Raw genomic sequence first — 17,815 nt, 5'->3', positions numbered from 1 at the left:
GTGGCTGTATATTGAATATTAATATACAGTCTATAATTTTATATACATATACATAGTTCATATATGTATAAACTCTGCTTCTCAATGTGATGATAAAATACAGAAGACAACATGAATGCGAGAATTAAAATGTACTTACAAAGTCAAAGTCTCCATCTTGAGGAACTTTCCAGTTATCAGGAAAAACATTTTTGGACATAGGAAAGGGTTCATGCATGTTCTGATTACAGTTTTCGTGACTCTTATTCTTGAAGTCCTGCTTATCAAAGTAGTCCATGAAAGACGGTCTTTGTACTTGTGGTGAAGTTGCATTTCCTTAGGTAAACAAAGAACATAAGAAAGGTATGTAAGCTTTTCATTTAAATAAGCATTTATGGAGCCGTATAATAAATTTGTAGTGGTCAGATTCAAGGCTAACATAGTCAATTTCATGAAGAACAAAGTAAAACAAAATAAGAATGAAAAAAATAAAAATATCTAGGCCAAATAAAAATTAAACTAATCATTAAGCAAAGATCCAGAATATTCTTAGATTATAGAAACATTTTGAAATTTTAGCAGAATCTTTATAATTTTATTAAAAATCATTTCAGCAGCATTTGAAATTTGTCAAAGGAAGTAAATTTTAAAAACCTAAGTATTTTTGGTTTTTTGCATTTAAGCCTGCATTGTTATTGTCATTGCATGTTATCAGCTATAAGGCATTATAAGGACTTAGGTAGGTTCTTCTTATATCAATTTAACTGCTTCCTCATAGTCTTTCTAGCCAATTCCCCCTCCCCTTGGTATTCATGGCTTTGCCTGTCATATTTACATCCATGTCTCCCAGTGTTATTTCTCCAACCCAGACCCTGGTCCTAAATTCCATATCTGACTTTGCAAATGCTTCCTAGTGGAAAACTCGATGAGGTGAGTTACCATTAACTTACCAGACCTAACACTAAATTCAAGATCTTTCCCTTCAAACCTGTGGCTCCTTCCACATATTCTATCTCTGCTAAAGTCCACATTATTTACTCAATCCCCAAAGTAATAAAGTTGAGAGTTAGCTCACACTCCTCCCTTCCCATCGTATCAAACTGATCTCTGTCTTTTTAATTCTACTTCTCAGTAGAGATGCTTAAATTTAACCCTTTTTCTCTATACGTCATTTCTACTGTCTTAGTTTAGCTTCTAATTATTTCTTGCCTAGGCCATTGTAGCAGCCTCCCAACTGATCTCCTTGTTGCTGGTATCCCGTTTTGATTTTAATTATGGAATTCTGACAGTACGTAATATTGTCAACATAGTGACCTTTCTAAACATAAATCAAAACATGTCATTCTTCTGCTTAGAATCTTTCAATGGCTCATTTTTTACACTCAATAATTTAAGTGGAAAATAAGCATTTGGAATAGTTTGATTTTTAATCTGGCTGTTAAGGTCTTGATCAGTGGTTTTCAAACTGGATTCCTTAAAGCCCTGGGGCTCCAAATAAATGTCCCAGAGACCACCAAGAAGGCATTTCCCATACAATTCCACACAATTCTCCAAATAGAAAGTAAGCTACCTTCTTGGAAATTTCTTGTGTGGAGTATATCTCCTCACAAGGAAGCCTGTTGGGCAACTATAAGTGAAAAAAAGTATTTTTTAAATGTGAAATTGAAATCTTTCTGTAATTATGCTCACATTCCACATAACTTCCTCTTTCACATATTTGTCCCTCAAATATAAGAAGACAGAGATAATGGGTCCTGCCTTGGCTGTCTGTTTTTAAGATGAAACATCCCCAGGTCCTTTTATACGACATGTTTTTTAGACTCATCACCATCTTGTTTACTTGCCTATGGAGACATTCCAGCCTCTCAATGTTCCTCTAAAATGAGATGTAATATTCACAATAGTGACCTGGCCAATTTAGACTGCATTTGTAATAGTACTAGTGCAGCTTAAAACTGCAGTTACTACTATAATAAATAAGTAACATTGTTGACTCGGATTGAGCTATAAGATCATTTTAGTCAGAACAATGCACGCTAAGACCTTTATTTTTAGTCTTCATGAATACAGGGTGAATCTAAATTGATGTCTGCTTTATATGCTGGATCAGAGAGTCTGGAATTCTCTAAACTAAAAAAGAAAAGGATTGGGTAAGGGAGATGGAATTGTCAGGTAAACAACCTATCTCCTCTTTCCTTTCTCCCCACTTTTAGATTTCTGTATGCATTACTTGGCAGATTTGGAGTTTAGGTGAGAACTCAAGAGAGGGTGATAATGGCAGTATTTATTCATTTAATAATTTTCATCTCATTGCCTTAAAATGACATGATTTTACATATCAAAACAAGGCTTTTATTGACTTCATCTTGATTATATGGTTTCTTAAAAAATGTGGTAAAATACATGTAACAAAATTTACCACCTTACTTCTGGGTATGCCCAAAGGAAGTATAGAAAGCAAGGTTTTGAAGAGACACTTGTACATCCATGTTTGTGCAGCATTATTCACAGTAGCAAAAACATGGAAGCAACCCACGTATCCACCAACAGATAAATGAATAAGCAAAATGTGAAATTCTGACACATGCTACAACATGTTTGAACGTTGAGGACATTTTGCTAAGTGAAATAAGCCAGTAACAAAAGGGCAAATACTGTATGATTCCACTTGTATCAGGTAGAGTAGTCAAAATAATATAGACAGAAAACAGATGGTGGTTGCTAGGAACTGGGGTGGTGGGAAATGGGGAGTTAGTATTTAATGGACATAGAGGTTCAGCTTTATAAGATGAAAAGAGTTATGGAAATGGATGGTGGTAATGGTTGCACAATATGAATGCAATTAATACCACTGAACTGTACACAGGCATACCTTGGAGATATTGTAGGTCTGGTTCCAGACCACTGTAATAAAGTAAATATTGCAATAAAATGAGTCACATGAATTTTCTGGTTTCTCATGACATAAAAAAGTTATATTTAGGAATGACATCAGTGAGATGGCTAACTATAGATGCCTGGCACTCGTTTCCCACACAAGAAAGGACCAAGGCAACAAATAAACAGACATGATTGGAGTGTTGAAAGAAGAGTGCTAGAGTGGAGCAGGGGAGTAGAGTGGTACCTGTGGGTGACTGGAAGCCCAGGAGGGCAGTGTGGAAGCGCCTGCTCTCTGCAGCCCCACGTCTTCCACCTGGTTCAGACAGACCTGAAGACAAGGACTTCCCCTTGTGGGGAAAAGATAAGCAGAAAAACTCACCAGCTTCCAGTGCTACCACAAATACCTACAGTCCTTGCAAGACCTGAATCTCACTGGAAGAGATGCCAGGAATTCGTGCAGCAGCATTGCTCCAGATTAGGAGCACAAAATGTGCACTTCTCAATCCCCCACCCAGACCCTGTGGGCCAAGCTGTTGTAGCACAGCACCATTTTGAGACCAGAAACACCTCTGGAGTGTGCCCTCCTTTAGAGACCGGTAGCCACTGTACCTCTCTCGCAATGGAGCTCCATCTTCATTTCACCAAGCTCACAGGGCAGCTGAACACCATAACTCCAGCTGGGTCCAGGATCAGCTGTGACTCTGGTGTTGTAAAGCAAAGAAATCAACCATTGCTGCCTGCACTTCCAGCTGGAGGAATAGTCTGGCAAACCTGACCTTCAGCCAGCAAAACTGCTGTGTGTCCCCTGAGTGGGAGAGGTCCCTGAGCCACTGAGCAGCTGACACGCCCCCAAGCCAGCTGGGCAACTGTGCACCTGTGCCCCTAGTCAGAGTAATAACCCCAACCCCAGGGTACCAGACTCCAAATTGTCTGATTCACTGTATGCACACAACGTGCTCCTGACCTGAGAAAATAGCCTGAAAAGCCCACCCCAGCAAAGCTGCACCACCACTGCCACAAATGCTTTTAGCTTAGGTCACTAAGACACTCGCAAACATCACTAGTGTGGATTTCTGCTGAAGAAACTACATGGAGACTACAATACTATGTCCACCTAGATCTAAATCCAACACATCTCCACCAAACTAACATCCCAAGACTGATATAAACAAATGTGTCTTTCCCTGCAAAATTTATTCCATAAAATCAGAAGAGGTGACTGTTATAGCAGATGTATACAAATCGATACATCAAACATGAAAAATCAAGGAAATATGACACTTCCAAAGGAACACAATATTTTTCCAGTAACAGACCCCAATCTTAAGAAAATATATGAAATGCCAGAAAAAGAATTCAAAATAATCTTAAGGAAACTCAGTAACATATAAAAGAACAGAGATAATTCAATGACATCAGGAAAACAATTCATGATTTAAATGAGAACTTCAACAAAGAGACAGATACCATAGAAAAAGAACCAGAAATCCTACAGCTGAAGAACTCAATGAATGAAACAAAAAACACAATCAAGAGCTTTAACAACAGCTTAGACCAAGCAGAAGGAAAACTTGCTGAACTTGAAGGCAGATCTTTTAAAATAACACAGGAAGACAAAAACAAAATAGAAAAAAGAATGAAGAAAGCCTACAGGAAGCATGGAAAACCATTAAGTGAACAAATATTTGCATTATGGGCATTCCACAAGAGGAGAAGGGAAAGGGTATGGAAATATATTTAATGAAATGATAGCTGAAAATTTTCCAATTCTTGGGAGAAAGAATGACATCTAGGTCCAGGAAGCTCAAAAAACCCCAAATAGATTCAACCAAACAGGTCCTCTCCAAGACACATTATAGTCAAATTGTCAAATGTCAAAGACAAAGTAATAATTCTAAAAACAGAAAAATAAGAGAGTCAAGTCACACAAAAAGAAAAAAATGGGATTATATATTCAAAGTACTGAAAGAAAAAAATAAAAACAAGAAAAACCAAACCCCTCCTAGCCAAGAATACTATACCCAGCAAAGCTACCCTTAACAAATGAAGGAGAAATAAAATCATTCACAGAAAATCAAAATCTAAGGAAATTTACCTCTACTAGATTGACCTTACAAGAAATGTTCAGGGGAGTCTTACATCTGGGAGGAAAAAGATAATAACTACCATCATGCAAAGATGCGAAACTATGAAACTCACTGGTAGAGCCAATACACAAAGAAAAAAGAGAAAGAAATCAAAACTTATCATTGTAGAAAACCACCCAACTGTGAAAACAGAAATTAAGAGAGCAAGTATGGAACAAAGGATATACAAAAAACCCCCCAAAACACAAAAAAACCCAAAACAAACAAAAAACCACCCAGAAAACAATCAATAAAAGGCCAGGAGAAAGTCCTCACCTATCCATAATGACCTTAAATTTAAATGTAAGCAGATTAAACTCCCCATTTCAAAGATTCAGACAGGCTGAATGGATAAAAAACAAGAACCAACTATAAACTGCCTACAAGTAACTCACCTCATCTATAAAGACACATATAGACTGAAAGTGAAGGAATAGAAAAAGATATTCCATGCAAATGGAAACCAAAAAGCAAGCAGTAACAGCTATATTTATATCAGACAAAACAGGCTTCAAGTCAAAAGCTATAAAAAGAGACAAAGAAGGATATTGTCTAATAATTGGATACATGCACCAAACACTGGAGCACTCTGATTTATAAGCAAATATTACTATATCTATAGGGAGAGATATAGCTCAATACACTAATAGTTGGGGACTTCGATACCCCACTCTCAGCATTCACTGAACACATCATGTAGACAGAAAATCAGCAAAGAAACATCAAATTTAAACTACACCACAGACCAAATGAACCTAACAGAAATTTAAAGAACATTTCACCCAACAGCTGCAGAATACATATTCTTTTCATCAGCACATCGGACATTCTCCAGGATTGACCACATGTTAGGACATAAAACAATTCTCAAAAAAATGTTAAAATATGGAAATCATACCTAGTATGCTATCTGGCCACAACAGAATAAAACTAGAAATGAGTAAGAGGAACGTATAAAGCTACACAAATACATGGAAATTAAATAACATGTACCTAAACTGCAATAGGTGAAAAAAGAAATTGAGAATGAAATTTAAAAGTTTCTTGAAAGAAATGAAAATACAAATACAACATACCAAAACCTGTAAGACACAGCAAAAGCAGTATGAAGAGTCAAGTTATACCAATAAGTTCCTATATCAAACAATTAGAAAGATTTTAAATAAACAACTGAACAATGAATCTCAAAGAAAAAGTAAGAACAACCAAACTCAAAATTAGAGGAAAGAAATAATAAACATCAGAAATAAACAAAATTGAGACTAAACATCACAAAAGATCAACAAAACAAAAAGTTGATTTTTAGAAAAGATAAACAAAATTGATAAACCATTAGTGAGACTAACTTAGAAACAAAGAGAAGATCCAAATAAAATCAGAAACAAAAAAGGAGACATCACAACAGATGCCACAGAAATATGAAGGATCATTAGAGACTACTATCAACAACTATACACCAATAAATTTGAAAACCTATAAGAAATGGATAAATTCCTGCACACATACAACCTACCAAGATTGAACCAAGAAAAAATAGAGAACCTGAACAGATCAATAACAAGTAATGAGATTGAAACAACAATAAAAAGTCTCCCAACAAAAAAAGTTGAGGAATAGATGGCTTCACTGCTGAATTCCACCAAACCTTCAAAGAATTAATACCATTATCCTCAAATTATTCCCAAAAAGCTAAAGCAGAGGGAACTCTTCCTAACTCATTCCATAAGGCCAGCATAACCTGGATACCAAAACCAGACAAGGACACAACAAAAAAAGAAAACTAAAGGCCAATATCCATGATGACCACAGATGCAAAAATCCTCAACAAATACTTAGCAAACTGAATCCAATAATACATCAAAAAGATAATACATCATGATCAAGTGAGATTTATCCCAGGAATGCAAGGATGGTTCAACACACAAATAAACATGACACATCACATCAACAGAATGAAGAACAAAAATCATATGATCATTTCAACAGATATAGAAAAAGCATTTGATAAAATTATCTCAATAAATTAGGTACATATGTATCTTTGCTTTTCTGGAGTGAGGAAAAAAAAAGAAAAATGAAAAAAAAAAACAGAAGCAAAGTACCTCAATACAATAAAGGCCATATATGACAAACCTACAGCTAACAATATATTAAACAGGGGAAAGTTGATAGCTTTTTCTCTAAGAACTGGTATAAGTCAAGGATGTCCCCTCTTACCACTCTTATTCAACATAACACTGGAACTCCTAACCACAGCAATTAGGCAAGAGAAAGAAATAAAGGGCATCTAAATTGAAAAGGAGGAAGTCAAATTGTCCCTGTTGCAGATGACATGGTCTTATATCTAGAAAAACCTAAAGACTCTACCAAAAAACTCTTAGAACTAATAAACAAATTCAGCAAAGTTGTAGGATACAAAAATCAACATATAAAAATCAGTAGCATTTCTATACACAATGAACTAGCTGAAAAAGCAATCAAGAAAGCAATCTCATTTACAATAGCTACTCCAAAAGAAGTAGAAATAGATTTAACCAAGGAGGTGAAAGACCTCTAGAAGGAAAACTACAAAACACTGATGAAACAAAGTGAAGAGTATACAAACAAATGGAAAGACATCCCATGCTCATAGATTGGAAGAACATATACTATTAAAATGACCACACTACCCAAAGCAATCTATAGATTCAATGCAATGTCTATCAAAATAATAATGACATTCTTCACAGAAACAGCAAAAAAAATCTTAAAATTTGTATGGTACCACAAAAGACCCCGAATAGCCAAAGTGATCCTGAACAAAAAGAACAAAGCTGGAGGCATCAAACTACCAGACTTCAAAATATATTACAAACCTGTAGCAACCAAAATAGCATGGTACTGGCATAAAAGCAGACACTTAGACCAATGAAACAGAAGAGAGAACCCCCAAATTCATCTACATCTAACTGATTTTGACAAAGGCACCAAGAACACTCACTGGGGAAAAGATAGGCTCTTCAATAAATGGTGCTGGGAAAACTGGATATCCATATGCAGAACAGACCCCCACCTCTCACCCTATACAAAAATCAGCTCAAATGGATCAAGGACGTAAACATAAGACCCCAAAACTATAAAATTATTAGTAGAAGACAGGTGAAATGCTTTAGGACATTAATATGTGAAAAGATTTTATAAGACCTCAAAAGCACAGGCAACAAAGACAAAAGCAAACAAGTGGGATTGTATAGAACTGAAAAGCTCTGTATAGCAAATGAAACAATCAACAGTAAAAAGACAACCTATGCAACGTGAGAAAATATTTGCAAACTATTCTTATAGCAGGAGATTAATGTCCAGTAAAAAGTAACTGAAACATCATCAACAAAAATGTGATTAAAAAATGGGCAAATGATCTGAATAGACATTTCTCAAAAGAAGACATAAAAATGGCCAACAAATATATTTAAAAAACGTTCAATAACACTAATTATCGGGAAATGCCAATCAAAACCATGAGGCATTATCTCATTCCAGTTAGGGTGGCTATCATCAAAAAGAAAAAATAACAAATGCTGCTGAGGATGTACAGAGAAGGGAACTCTTATACATTGTTGGTAGTAATGTAAACTAGTACAGTCACTATGGAGAATAGTATGGAGGTTCACCAAAAAACTACAAAAAAACTGCCATATGATCCAGCAATCCTAGTAGTGGCCATTTATCTAAAGGAGAAGAAATCAGTATATTCACGAGATAGCAGCACCCACATTTTTATTGCAGTACTATTCACAATAGCCAAGATACAGAATCAACCTAGGTGTATGAAAACAGATGAATTAAGAAAACGTGGTGTGTACACACACACACACACACACACACTGAAATACTATGTAGCCATAAAAAAGAAAAGCCTGTCATTTGCAACAACATGGATGGAACTGGAGGACATTATATTAAGTGAAATAAGCCAGGAACAGAGGGCTAAACATCACATTCTCACTCATTTGTGGAAGCTAAAAAAAGCTGACCTCATAGAAATAAAATGTAGAATAGAGGATAATAGAGTCTGGGAAGGGTAGGCAGAAGGAGGAGACATGGACAAATTTGTTAAAGGAAACCAAATTACAGGTAGATAGGAGGAATAAGTTCTAGTGTTCTGTATTGCACTGTGGGATGACTACAGTTAACAACAACACATAGTCTGAAATAGCTAGAAGGAGGACATTGAATGTTTCCAATACAAAGAAATGATAAAGTTCAAGATGATGGATATGCTAATAACCCTGATCTGATCACTATACATTATATGTATTGAAACATCACTATGTACCCCATAAATAGAATATGTACAATTATATGTCAATCAAAGAAAATAGAAAAAAAGTTATGTGTACACTATACTGGAGTCTATTAAGTGTGTAATAGCACTGTCTAAAAAACAATGTATACTTTAATTTAAAAATACTCTATTGCTAAAAAATGCTAACAATCACTTAAGCCTTCAGCAAGTCATAATCTCTTTGCCAGTGGAAAGTTTTGCTTCAGTGTTGATGTCTGCTAACTGATCAGGATAGTGGCTACTGAAGGTTTGAGCAGCTGTGGCAATTTCATAAGAAAAAACAACAATGAAGTTTGCTGCATCCATTGACTCTTCCTTTCATGAAAGATTTTTCTGTAGCATGCATGCAACGCTGTTTGATAACACTTTACCCAAAGTAGAACTTCTTTCAAAATTGGAGTCAATCCTCTCAAACTCTGCCTCCGCTTTATCAGCTGAGCTTATGGAATATTCTAAATCCTTTCTTGTCGTTTCAGTAATGTTCCCAGCATCTTCACCAGTTGTAGATTCCATCTCAAGATACCATTTTCTTTGCTCATCCATGAGAAGCAACTCCTCATCCATCCAAGTTTTATCAGGAGATTGCAGCAATTCAGTCACATCTTCAGGCTGTACTTGTAATTCTAATTCTCTGGCTATTTCCACCACATCTACAGTTCTTCTTCCACTGATGTCTGGAACCCCTCAAGGTCATCCATGACAGTTGGAATCAATTTCTTCCAAACTCCTGTTAACACTAAGATTTTGACCTCTTCCCACAAATCACCAATGTTCTCAATGGCATCAAGAATGGTGAATCCTTTCCAGAGATTTTCAATTTACTTTGTCTAGATCTATCAGAGGAATCACTATCTGTGGCAGCTATAACCTTACAAAATGTATTTCATTTTTTTTAAAGAGACAGGGTCTCACTTTGTCACCCACGCTAAAGTGCAGTGGCACAATGATAGCTCACTGCAGCTTTAAACTCCTGGGCTCAAGTGATCCTCCTGCCTTAGCCTCCTGAGTAGCTGTGACTATAGGAATGAGCAACCACTCCTGGCTAATTTTTCTTATTTTTTGTAGAGAGTTTTTGTCTCACTGTGTTGCCCAGGCTGCTCTCCAACTCCTGGCCTAAAGCAATCCTCCTGCCTCAGCCTCCCAAAGTGCTGAGATTACAGCTGTGAGCTACCGGTGCCAGCCTGGTTTGATCTTCTATCCAGACCACTAAAACTTTCTCCGTATCAGTAACAAGGCTGCTTCACTTTCTTATCATTCGTGTTTTTACTGGAGTAGCACTTTTAATTTCCTTCAAGAACTTTTCCTTTGCATTCACAAATTGGCTGTTTGGCACAAGAGGCCTAGCTTTTGGCCTATGTCAGCTTTTAAATCATGCCTTCCTCACTAAGTTTAATCATTTCTAGCTTTTGATTTAAAGTAAGAAACATGTGACTCATCCTTTCACTTGACTACTTTGAAGCAGTTGTAGGGTTATTAATCAGCCTAATTTCAATATTGTTGTGTCTCAGGGAATAGGGAAGGCCTGAGGAGAGGAAGAGAAACGGGAATGGTAGAGCAGTCAGAACACACACAACGCTAAACTATGTTCCCCATCTTACATGGGGTGCCCCAAAACAATTACAATAACATCAAAGATCATTGATCACTATAATAGACATAATAATGATGAAAAAGTTTGAAACATTGCAAGAATTACAAAAATGTGACAGAGACATGAAGTGAACATATGCTACTAGAAAAGATGGTGCCAACAGACTTGCTTAACACAGGGTTGCTACAATTAACAACACTTTGAATTTGTAAAAAATGCAGTATCTGAAAAGCACAATAAAGTGAAGCAGTATAAAACGAGATATACTTGTACTTAAAAATGGTTAAGATGGTAAATTGTTTTCAGGTTTTTTTTATTGTGGTAAAACACATATAACATAAAATTTATCATCTTAACCATCTTTAAGTGAAGTTTAATGGCATTAAATATTGTGTGACTTATCTCCAGAATTCCTTTCATCTTATAAAACTGAGACTCTGGATCCATTAAACTCCTCATTTCATCCTAGTCCCTGGCAACTACCATTTTACCTTCTGTTTTTATGAGTCCCACCTCTCTAGATATCTAACATAAGTGGACTCATAGAGTATTTGTCTTTTTGTTTCTAGCTTATTGCATTTAGCATAATGTCCCTCAAGATTCATTCATGTCATAGCATGTGTCAGAATCTCCTTCCTTTTCCAGGCAAAATAATATTCCACTGCATGTATATACATATTACATTTTGCTTATCCATTCATCTGTCAATGGACATTTGGGTTGCTTCCTCCATCTTTTGGCTATTGTGAATAATGCTGCTATGAACACGGATATAGAAATATTTCTTAGGCTAATTATGTTTTTAAATTAACTATTCTTTTAAAAATTACTAAGTTTTTCTCTATGTGCAGATCCATATTTGCATGTGATCTTATTTTGTAATACCTACACAGAGGGCTTTTTCATTTTTTTATGGGTGTTTTAATGGTTGAACCTAATCTCTGATCAAGTAAATGATTATGATAACAATATAAACATACAAATAATATAATTATTAGTAAAGGTAAAGCTTGTTTTTTATTAATGTTTTGCATCCTAAGGGTTACGTCCTTTAAATGTGTTTCCATCTTTATCTTTCATTAAACTATAAGTTCTCTGATGTAGGAACCCAGTTCTTTATCTAAATAATTTCACAAATAAGATAACTCTATCAATGAGTGTTTTTGACTATCTACCTATCTGTTCAATATTTATAAACATGAGAAGAAGCTATGAGATGTTATCTGTTTTTTTACCATCATTTTTAAATTAGTAGATGCTATTTGTTCTTCATTACTAGCAACTGTGCATTGGGGATGTTAAATAATACATTTGAGAAATTATTGTGCTACTATAATTATTAGAATAATTTGTCCCAGTAGAGTCAGAAAGAATATTATTTTCAGAACATGAATATATTAGCGGAAAAACAGAAAAAGACTCTAAATGCAACTGTTTATCTAAGGACTCATCCTCTAATTACAGCTGTTCAGGCTTTAGATGACTTGAAAATAAGTGTGAGAAGATATCTGGGCCCCAAATACCCCCTGAAAAGATACTGAGACATTCCATCAAAATGAAGATAGTATAAAACACCAATACTCATGAAGAACCTTCAAAACTTAGAATACTGTCACATCCCACATACAAAGCCCATGAAAAAGGAACTCCTTAGAGACAGTTAATCATGATAATGGCCAAGGCTCCCTTTAGATATCCCATCAGGACAGATTTTACTGGTATGTTAAAAATGAATGAAATACATAGGAAAGAAGGTGAATTTTTTTTTTTTGAGACAGAGTCTCACTCTGTCACCCAGGCTGCAGAGCAGTGGTGTGATCATACTGCAGCCTCAAACTCCTGGGCTCAAGCAGTCCTTCTGCCTCAGCCTCCTGAGTAGCTAGGACTACAGGTGCACACCATTGTGCCCATCTAATTTTTAATATATATATATATATTTTTTTTTTTTTAGAGATGGGGTCTTGCTATGTTGTCCAGGCTGCTCTTGAACTCCTAGCCTCAAGCAATCCTCCCACTTTGGCCTCCCTAAGGACTGGGATTACAAGCACAAGCCACTGCACCCAGCCCAAGAAAAGGTATAATATTTCAATGATCAATAAAAATAAAGATTTTATGTGTATGGTGTTCATTTTTAACTTTGTTCCCTGAAATCCCCTATTGGGAGGGAGGGGAGAGGGAAGGGGGAGAAAGGGGAGGGGGCAAGGGGGGAGGAAGAAAGGAAGGAATGAATTGGTTAATTTGACAGGTTATATTACTGACATTTGGATGGGACACATACATTCCATTAACATTCCCAACAGTACCTTTGCTTTGTCTCTGGGTCTCATCATTATAAGACATATTTCTCTACCTTCAGAATTGAAATTTGGTTCCTATGGCAACCTCTTATTCCAAATAGAGTGCAGGAATTTAACTTCCGTTATTCTCTACTTCTTTCCCATTTTGTGAGAATAAAGTTTTAAAAATTACAAGTGTAGTTCAACTTACACAAATTTCCTATAAAATAACCGAGTAAATCAAATCATAAGGCCAGGGTGGGGGGATAACCCCTTAAAGGAATACTTTGCTCAATATTCTTTTCCTTTTTTTTTTTTTCCAAAGAGAAGAATAATTCTGCAAAAGAATTACATAGTAAAGTTCTGTTGTTTAAGTTCTGATTTTTTCCCAGGAAATCTTAAAATGGGTCTCATACATAAAGACATCTGAAAACTTTAACATTCAGTATAATAATGGTTATCAATGTTTATATAGCAAAGTCAGAATCAGAGAAGAGAGAAAAAATGGTTTCTTTGGGAATTAACTGTTGAGAAAGTAAGAAACCCATGAAGACTACCATTATCAATTGCACTTGACAAATATATAGAAATGTTTCATTGAAGCACATTTCTCCATAGCATTCTTTAAAAACCAAATTTAGTATTCATAAATGCTTTGGTAAAACAAAAACAATAACAGCATCAACAAACACACATTACGGCACTACTAATCCATTGAAGAAAACAGCACGCTGTGACCAACGTCCCTCCCCAAATCTCCTTCCATACCAGGCCAGGGCCACACTGTTTTTACTACTTTTCCTTCCATCCAATGCTGGCTTCACTGCAGAGACTGCAGTTACCGTTTTCTTTGTTTTCTCCTTGACTAGGAAGTATGCAACTCTTCATTTAGAATCTTCACCAAGTCCTTGGTGCAGTAATAAACAGTTGGGGGTCTTTTGATATACCAGTAACTCCTACTTCAGACCTTTGTATCTCAGAAAATTCACCCAAAGCATTATAGGAGTAAATGGAAGACTAATCTTTTCCTACCAGAAACTAACATTTATGGAGCAGCTACTCTCATATGGCCTACATATTAAGGGCAGCAGCATGCACCGGGAAGGGGGAGAAAAATAAAATCTCAAGAGTTGCTTTTTTTCACTACAGAGAATAAAGTGGGGAAAATGAATCTTTCATAAAAACCTTCACAAAAAAAGTGAGGGCCTCAGCAGGCATTTCCTTTAGAAATAGGGAGAGTAAGGAAAAGACTGGGAAAAAAAAAGACAGTGTTCTTTCTGCAATAAGTCAAGGAAGTAAGAGCTCAGAGATAGGTAGTGGCAATAGAAAGGGGAGAGGCAGACCAATCCCCTGGGGTTGACTAAAGAAAGAAAGCAAATCACTAAGAAATTTCATTCCAGGAATCTACTTCTATCCCTAACAGTCCTGTATCTGCTCTTAACACTATCCCAATAAGGGGCTTCTAACCCAAGTCATATGGGCCACCATTAGTATTGTAGTGTCTCATAGTGAAAAAGTTGCCTACCTCATATCTGTAGTCCCTCTCTTCTTTATTAGGGGTGAGAAGGTGTCTGCCTTGTGGGTAGGAGTGGCCATGTAATACAATTCTGGCCAATGATACATAAAATAAGGGTTTCTAGGAAAGCTCTGTATTCTTGATGTAATCATCACCCCTTCTGTTTCTTGTTCTTTCCTACTGCCTGGAATGCAGACTTGATGGCTGGAGATCTAGCATTTATTCTGCAAGCAGAGGAATGAGCGTAATACCCTTAGATGTTGTCACAGAAAGGATCTCTTAATGACATCATGAAATCACTATACCAGTGTAGGACATTGTGCTTCTGGATTTCTTGTTAAGTGACCAAAGGGATTAATCCTATTTTGGTTAAACCACTGTTATTGGGGTTTTCTGGTACACAGAGCCAAATTCGGTCACTAACTGATACATTTCTATTCCCAAACGGAGGACGTAGGAAGAAGTAGGAGTAGGACCAATCTTCAGTTTTACAGCAGGAAAATCCTGATTTGAAACTTGAAATCCACTATTATACATAGTAGTTTAATTTATTGCCATTTCAGACACATTACAGTTTTAAGGGTCTTCTTAAAGGCTACAGTAAAATGTCTTTTGAGTTCCACACTCAAAAATTTTTTAAATAACCCATTTTTAAGATGGAATTAAACATTCTTACAGAGAGTTAACAATAGTCTAAAAATCAACTTAAAATATGGTCTATTCTAACAGATTTTTCTTCTTGGATGACTTTATAACAAGATATTATTAACCAAGGTATACTTACACTTAACTTTTTATTCAAATGTATGTGCCTGTACTTCTAAATATCTTCCATTGCTTAATTTAAAAGCTAGAATTAACATTTAGAGGATATCTTGGTTACACACAAAGAAAAGTTAAAAACCATTTTTTTAAAAAATTTAAAGAGGAAAATAGGTTGTTTGTTTTAAAAGTTAATGGGAGGGGGCAGCTGCAATTGTGCAGTAATATTTAACTACACAATATGAAACACATGCCACAGTGTGCAGTTGAGAGACACATGTTCACACAAGTGGGACAGAGAGGATGATGGCTCTGACTTGTAATTTATTTAAAAGAAAAAAAAGCAAATACTAGGCCCTTCAATGAGAGAATAAAGCAGGAAATCTCAAGATAGTAACCACTGTCATATGTGATTGTGGTTGCTATGGCAAATACTTTTTTAAGCACAGAAAGAATAATCACATAAAATTGACATCAATTTCTCCAGCTGCAGCTGAATTCCGACCCTAGCTTACAAAAATATATTTTATTTTAATAATAAATTTAATGTTCAAAATTACCTATTTCCTCAATTTTGGCCCCAATTCCATCAACTGCTTGCTTATACAACTAAAAACTCATTAGCAATAATGAATAAAATAACCACCACTCATTCCCTTTGTGCATGTGAAATTTTAAAGAAAAAAGTTGTTTTCCATCTCCTTCATGCATTTTCCAAAACATTTAAAGGAAACTAAATCGTGAGGAATACCATAGAAAATATGCCAGTCCACCCACAATTATTCATTAACTTTCCTAGTTTGCATGTCTTCTAAACAGGTGAATTCTTCATGAAAATTTAAATCTATAAAGGAATTTTAAAAATACTTCAATAAAATGTTATTTAATTTTTATTTTCTTAGCACAATTATGACAAAGATACTCAGGTGTAGAGAATGAAATAACTATTAATCATAACTTTAGCATAGTATGTGTCAACATCAAAGGGATTTATGACTATTACCTAATTTGTTCTTCTAAAAATATTTTAAGATGTGGGTGTTCCACCTGATTAATGATCTTGGAAATTTGTCCTTTAATTTGCTGCCAAGAATAAAGTGAATACATATAAAAACCAGGATGTTAATATAGAAGCTACTGACATCAGGGTTTTTTTCTTAACTTCATTACACTGCATTTTAAACCAGAAGGGGATACACATAACATGGATGAGGTCCAGGGGCTATTCATAAAAGAGATTAAAAGCTTAGAAAATAATACCTGCACAAAGGTTAAAGGGACTGAAACTGTTCAGCCAGGAAAAGAAAAGTCTAAGAAACAATTTAATAAGTATCCATGTATACACGAAGGATTCTTGCACAGAAAATAGTGACCAGCTGTTTTCCATCTCCAATGAGGGCAGAATAGAAGGAAACAGACAAATTGAAGCCCAAGGATTTTAGTTACATAAAAAGGAAGATTTCCTGTGCAAGTAATGAATATTGTAACAGCCACTGTGTATCTATGAAAATCCTTTCTTCAGAGGCCTTTACATGAAAGAGATTTTCATTTGTACAAGGACTAATATTTACACACTTGTTTGTGCTTTGTGCTAATAAAAGAGGCATCCTACAACCAAAATGCATACACCAATAGGCCCAAGCTGGGTCATACTTTATTAAACATCCCACAGACCAAGAGCACACAGAAGAGCAGACCATATTCAGTACTCAGTGAACTCTAAAACACTGTAGCCACACCTAACCCGGACACCTAATACTTCTGTGGAGGAACATGAAGGGTTTCTAGTTATCCAGAAATATTATGTATATTAGCATCCAGCTCCAAGAGGGACCTGTATTTTACTATTGCCACCTTTACTGCCACGTCCTGGGCAAGATTAACCTTACCAGTTACAGGGGAATACAACAGTTTTTCATGAAAGAATGGTAAAATCTCTGGTGAAGTGAGGAAGTGATTCCCCTACAAACTCCCCTACCCTTGTTAATTATTTCGTGCCATCTGAAATTCCATCCTTAGTGATTTACTCCTTTGGCTTAAGGCTTTGTAATTATGGGGAAAATGTATTTTATAAACATTAAACATTATTAGGCATTTTATACCAGTGTATCTCATCCTGAAACAGATTTTGGGAGAAAGGAGGAGGAAAAGTACATGAATCAGAATTGAGAGAAAGGCATTACTAAGCAAAGAAGGAGACATGAAGTGGATACTCACAGCAAACACACTCCCTCCTACTTACAATTTTGTCTAGGGACACTAGATGAACCAGGGAGTGAGGATACCTAATAGTCAGTCTTCCCTTTTTGATATTTCTCATAAACCCTTTGTAAATCAATCTAGCATCTGTTTCCCGAAACT

At 35.8% G+C, this 17,815-nt stretch overlaps 1 protein-coding gene across 3 annotated transcripts in view; it reads right to left on the bottom strand.

Moving 5' to 3' along the window:
* The window catches only part of STK3 (serine/threonine kinase 3), a 277,013-nt gene that overhangs the window by 68,661 nt on the left and 190,537 nt on the right, over positions 1-17,815 (bottom strand). The window contains exons 10-11 of one of the 3 annotated variants that reach the window (XM_045560704.1): positions 3,469-3,560; positions 231-315 (exon numbers count right to left, since the gene is read on the bottom strand). In XM_045560704.1, coding sequence (XP_045416660.1) covers positions 3,493-3,560 — 68 coding nt within the window. In that variant the 3' untranslated portion in view covers positions 231-315; positions 3,469-3,492. Of the gene's footprint in view, positions 1-139; positions 316-3,468; positions 3,561-14,817; positions 14,917-17,815 lie in introns of those variants that run through there. The other 2 variants (XM_045560703.1, XM_045560705.1) reach the window with 2 other exon arrangements.

Source organism: Lemur catta, chromosome 9 (genome assembly GCF_020740605.2).
Source record: "Lemur catta isolate mLemCat1 chromosome 9, mLemCat1.pri, whole genome shotgun sequence".
NCBI lineage: Eukaryota > Metazoa > Chordata > Mammalia > Primates > Lemuridae > Lemur > Lemur catta.
The sequence above is the reverse complement of the archived record's forward strand: the minus strand, read 5'-3'. Positions and strand labels throughout refer to the sequence as shown.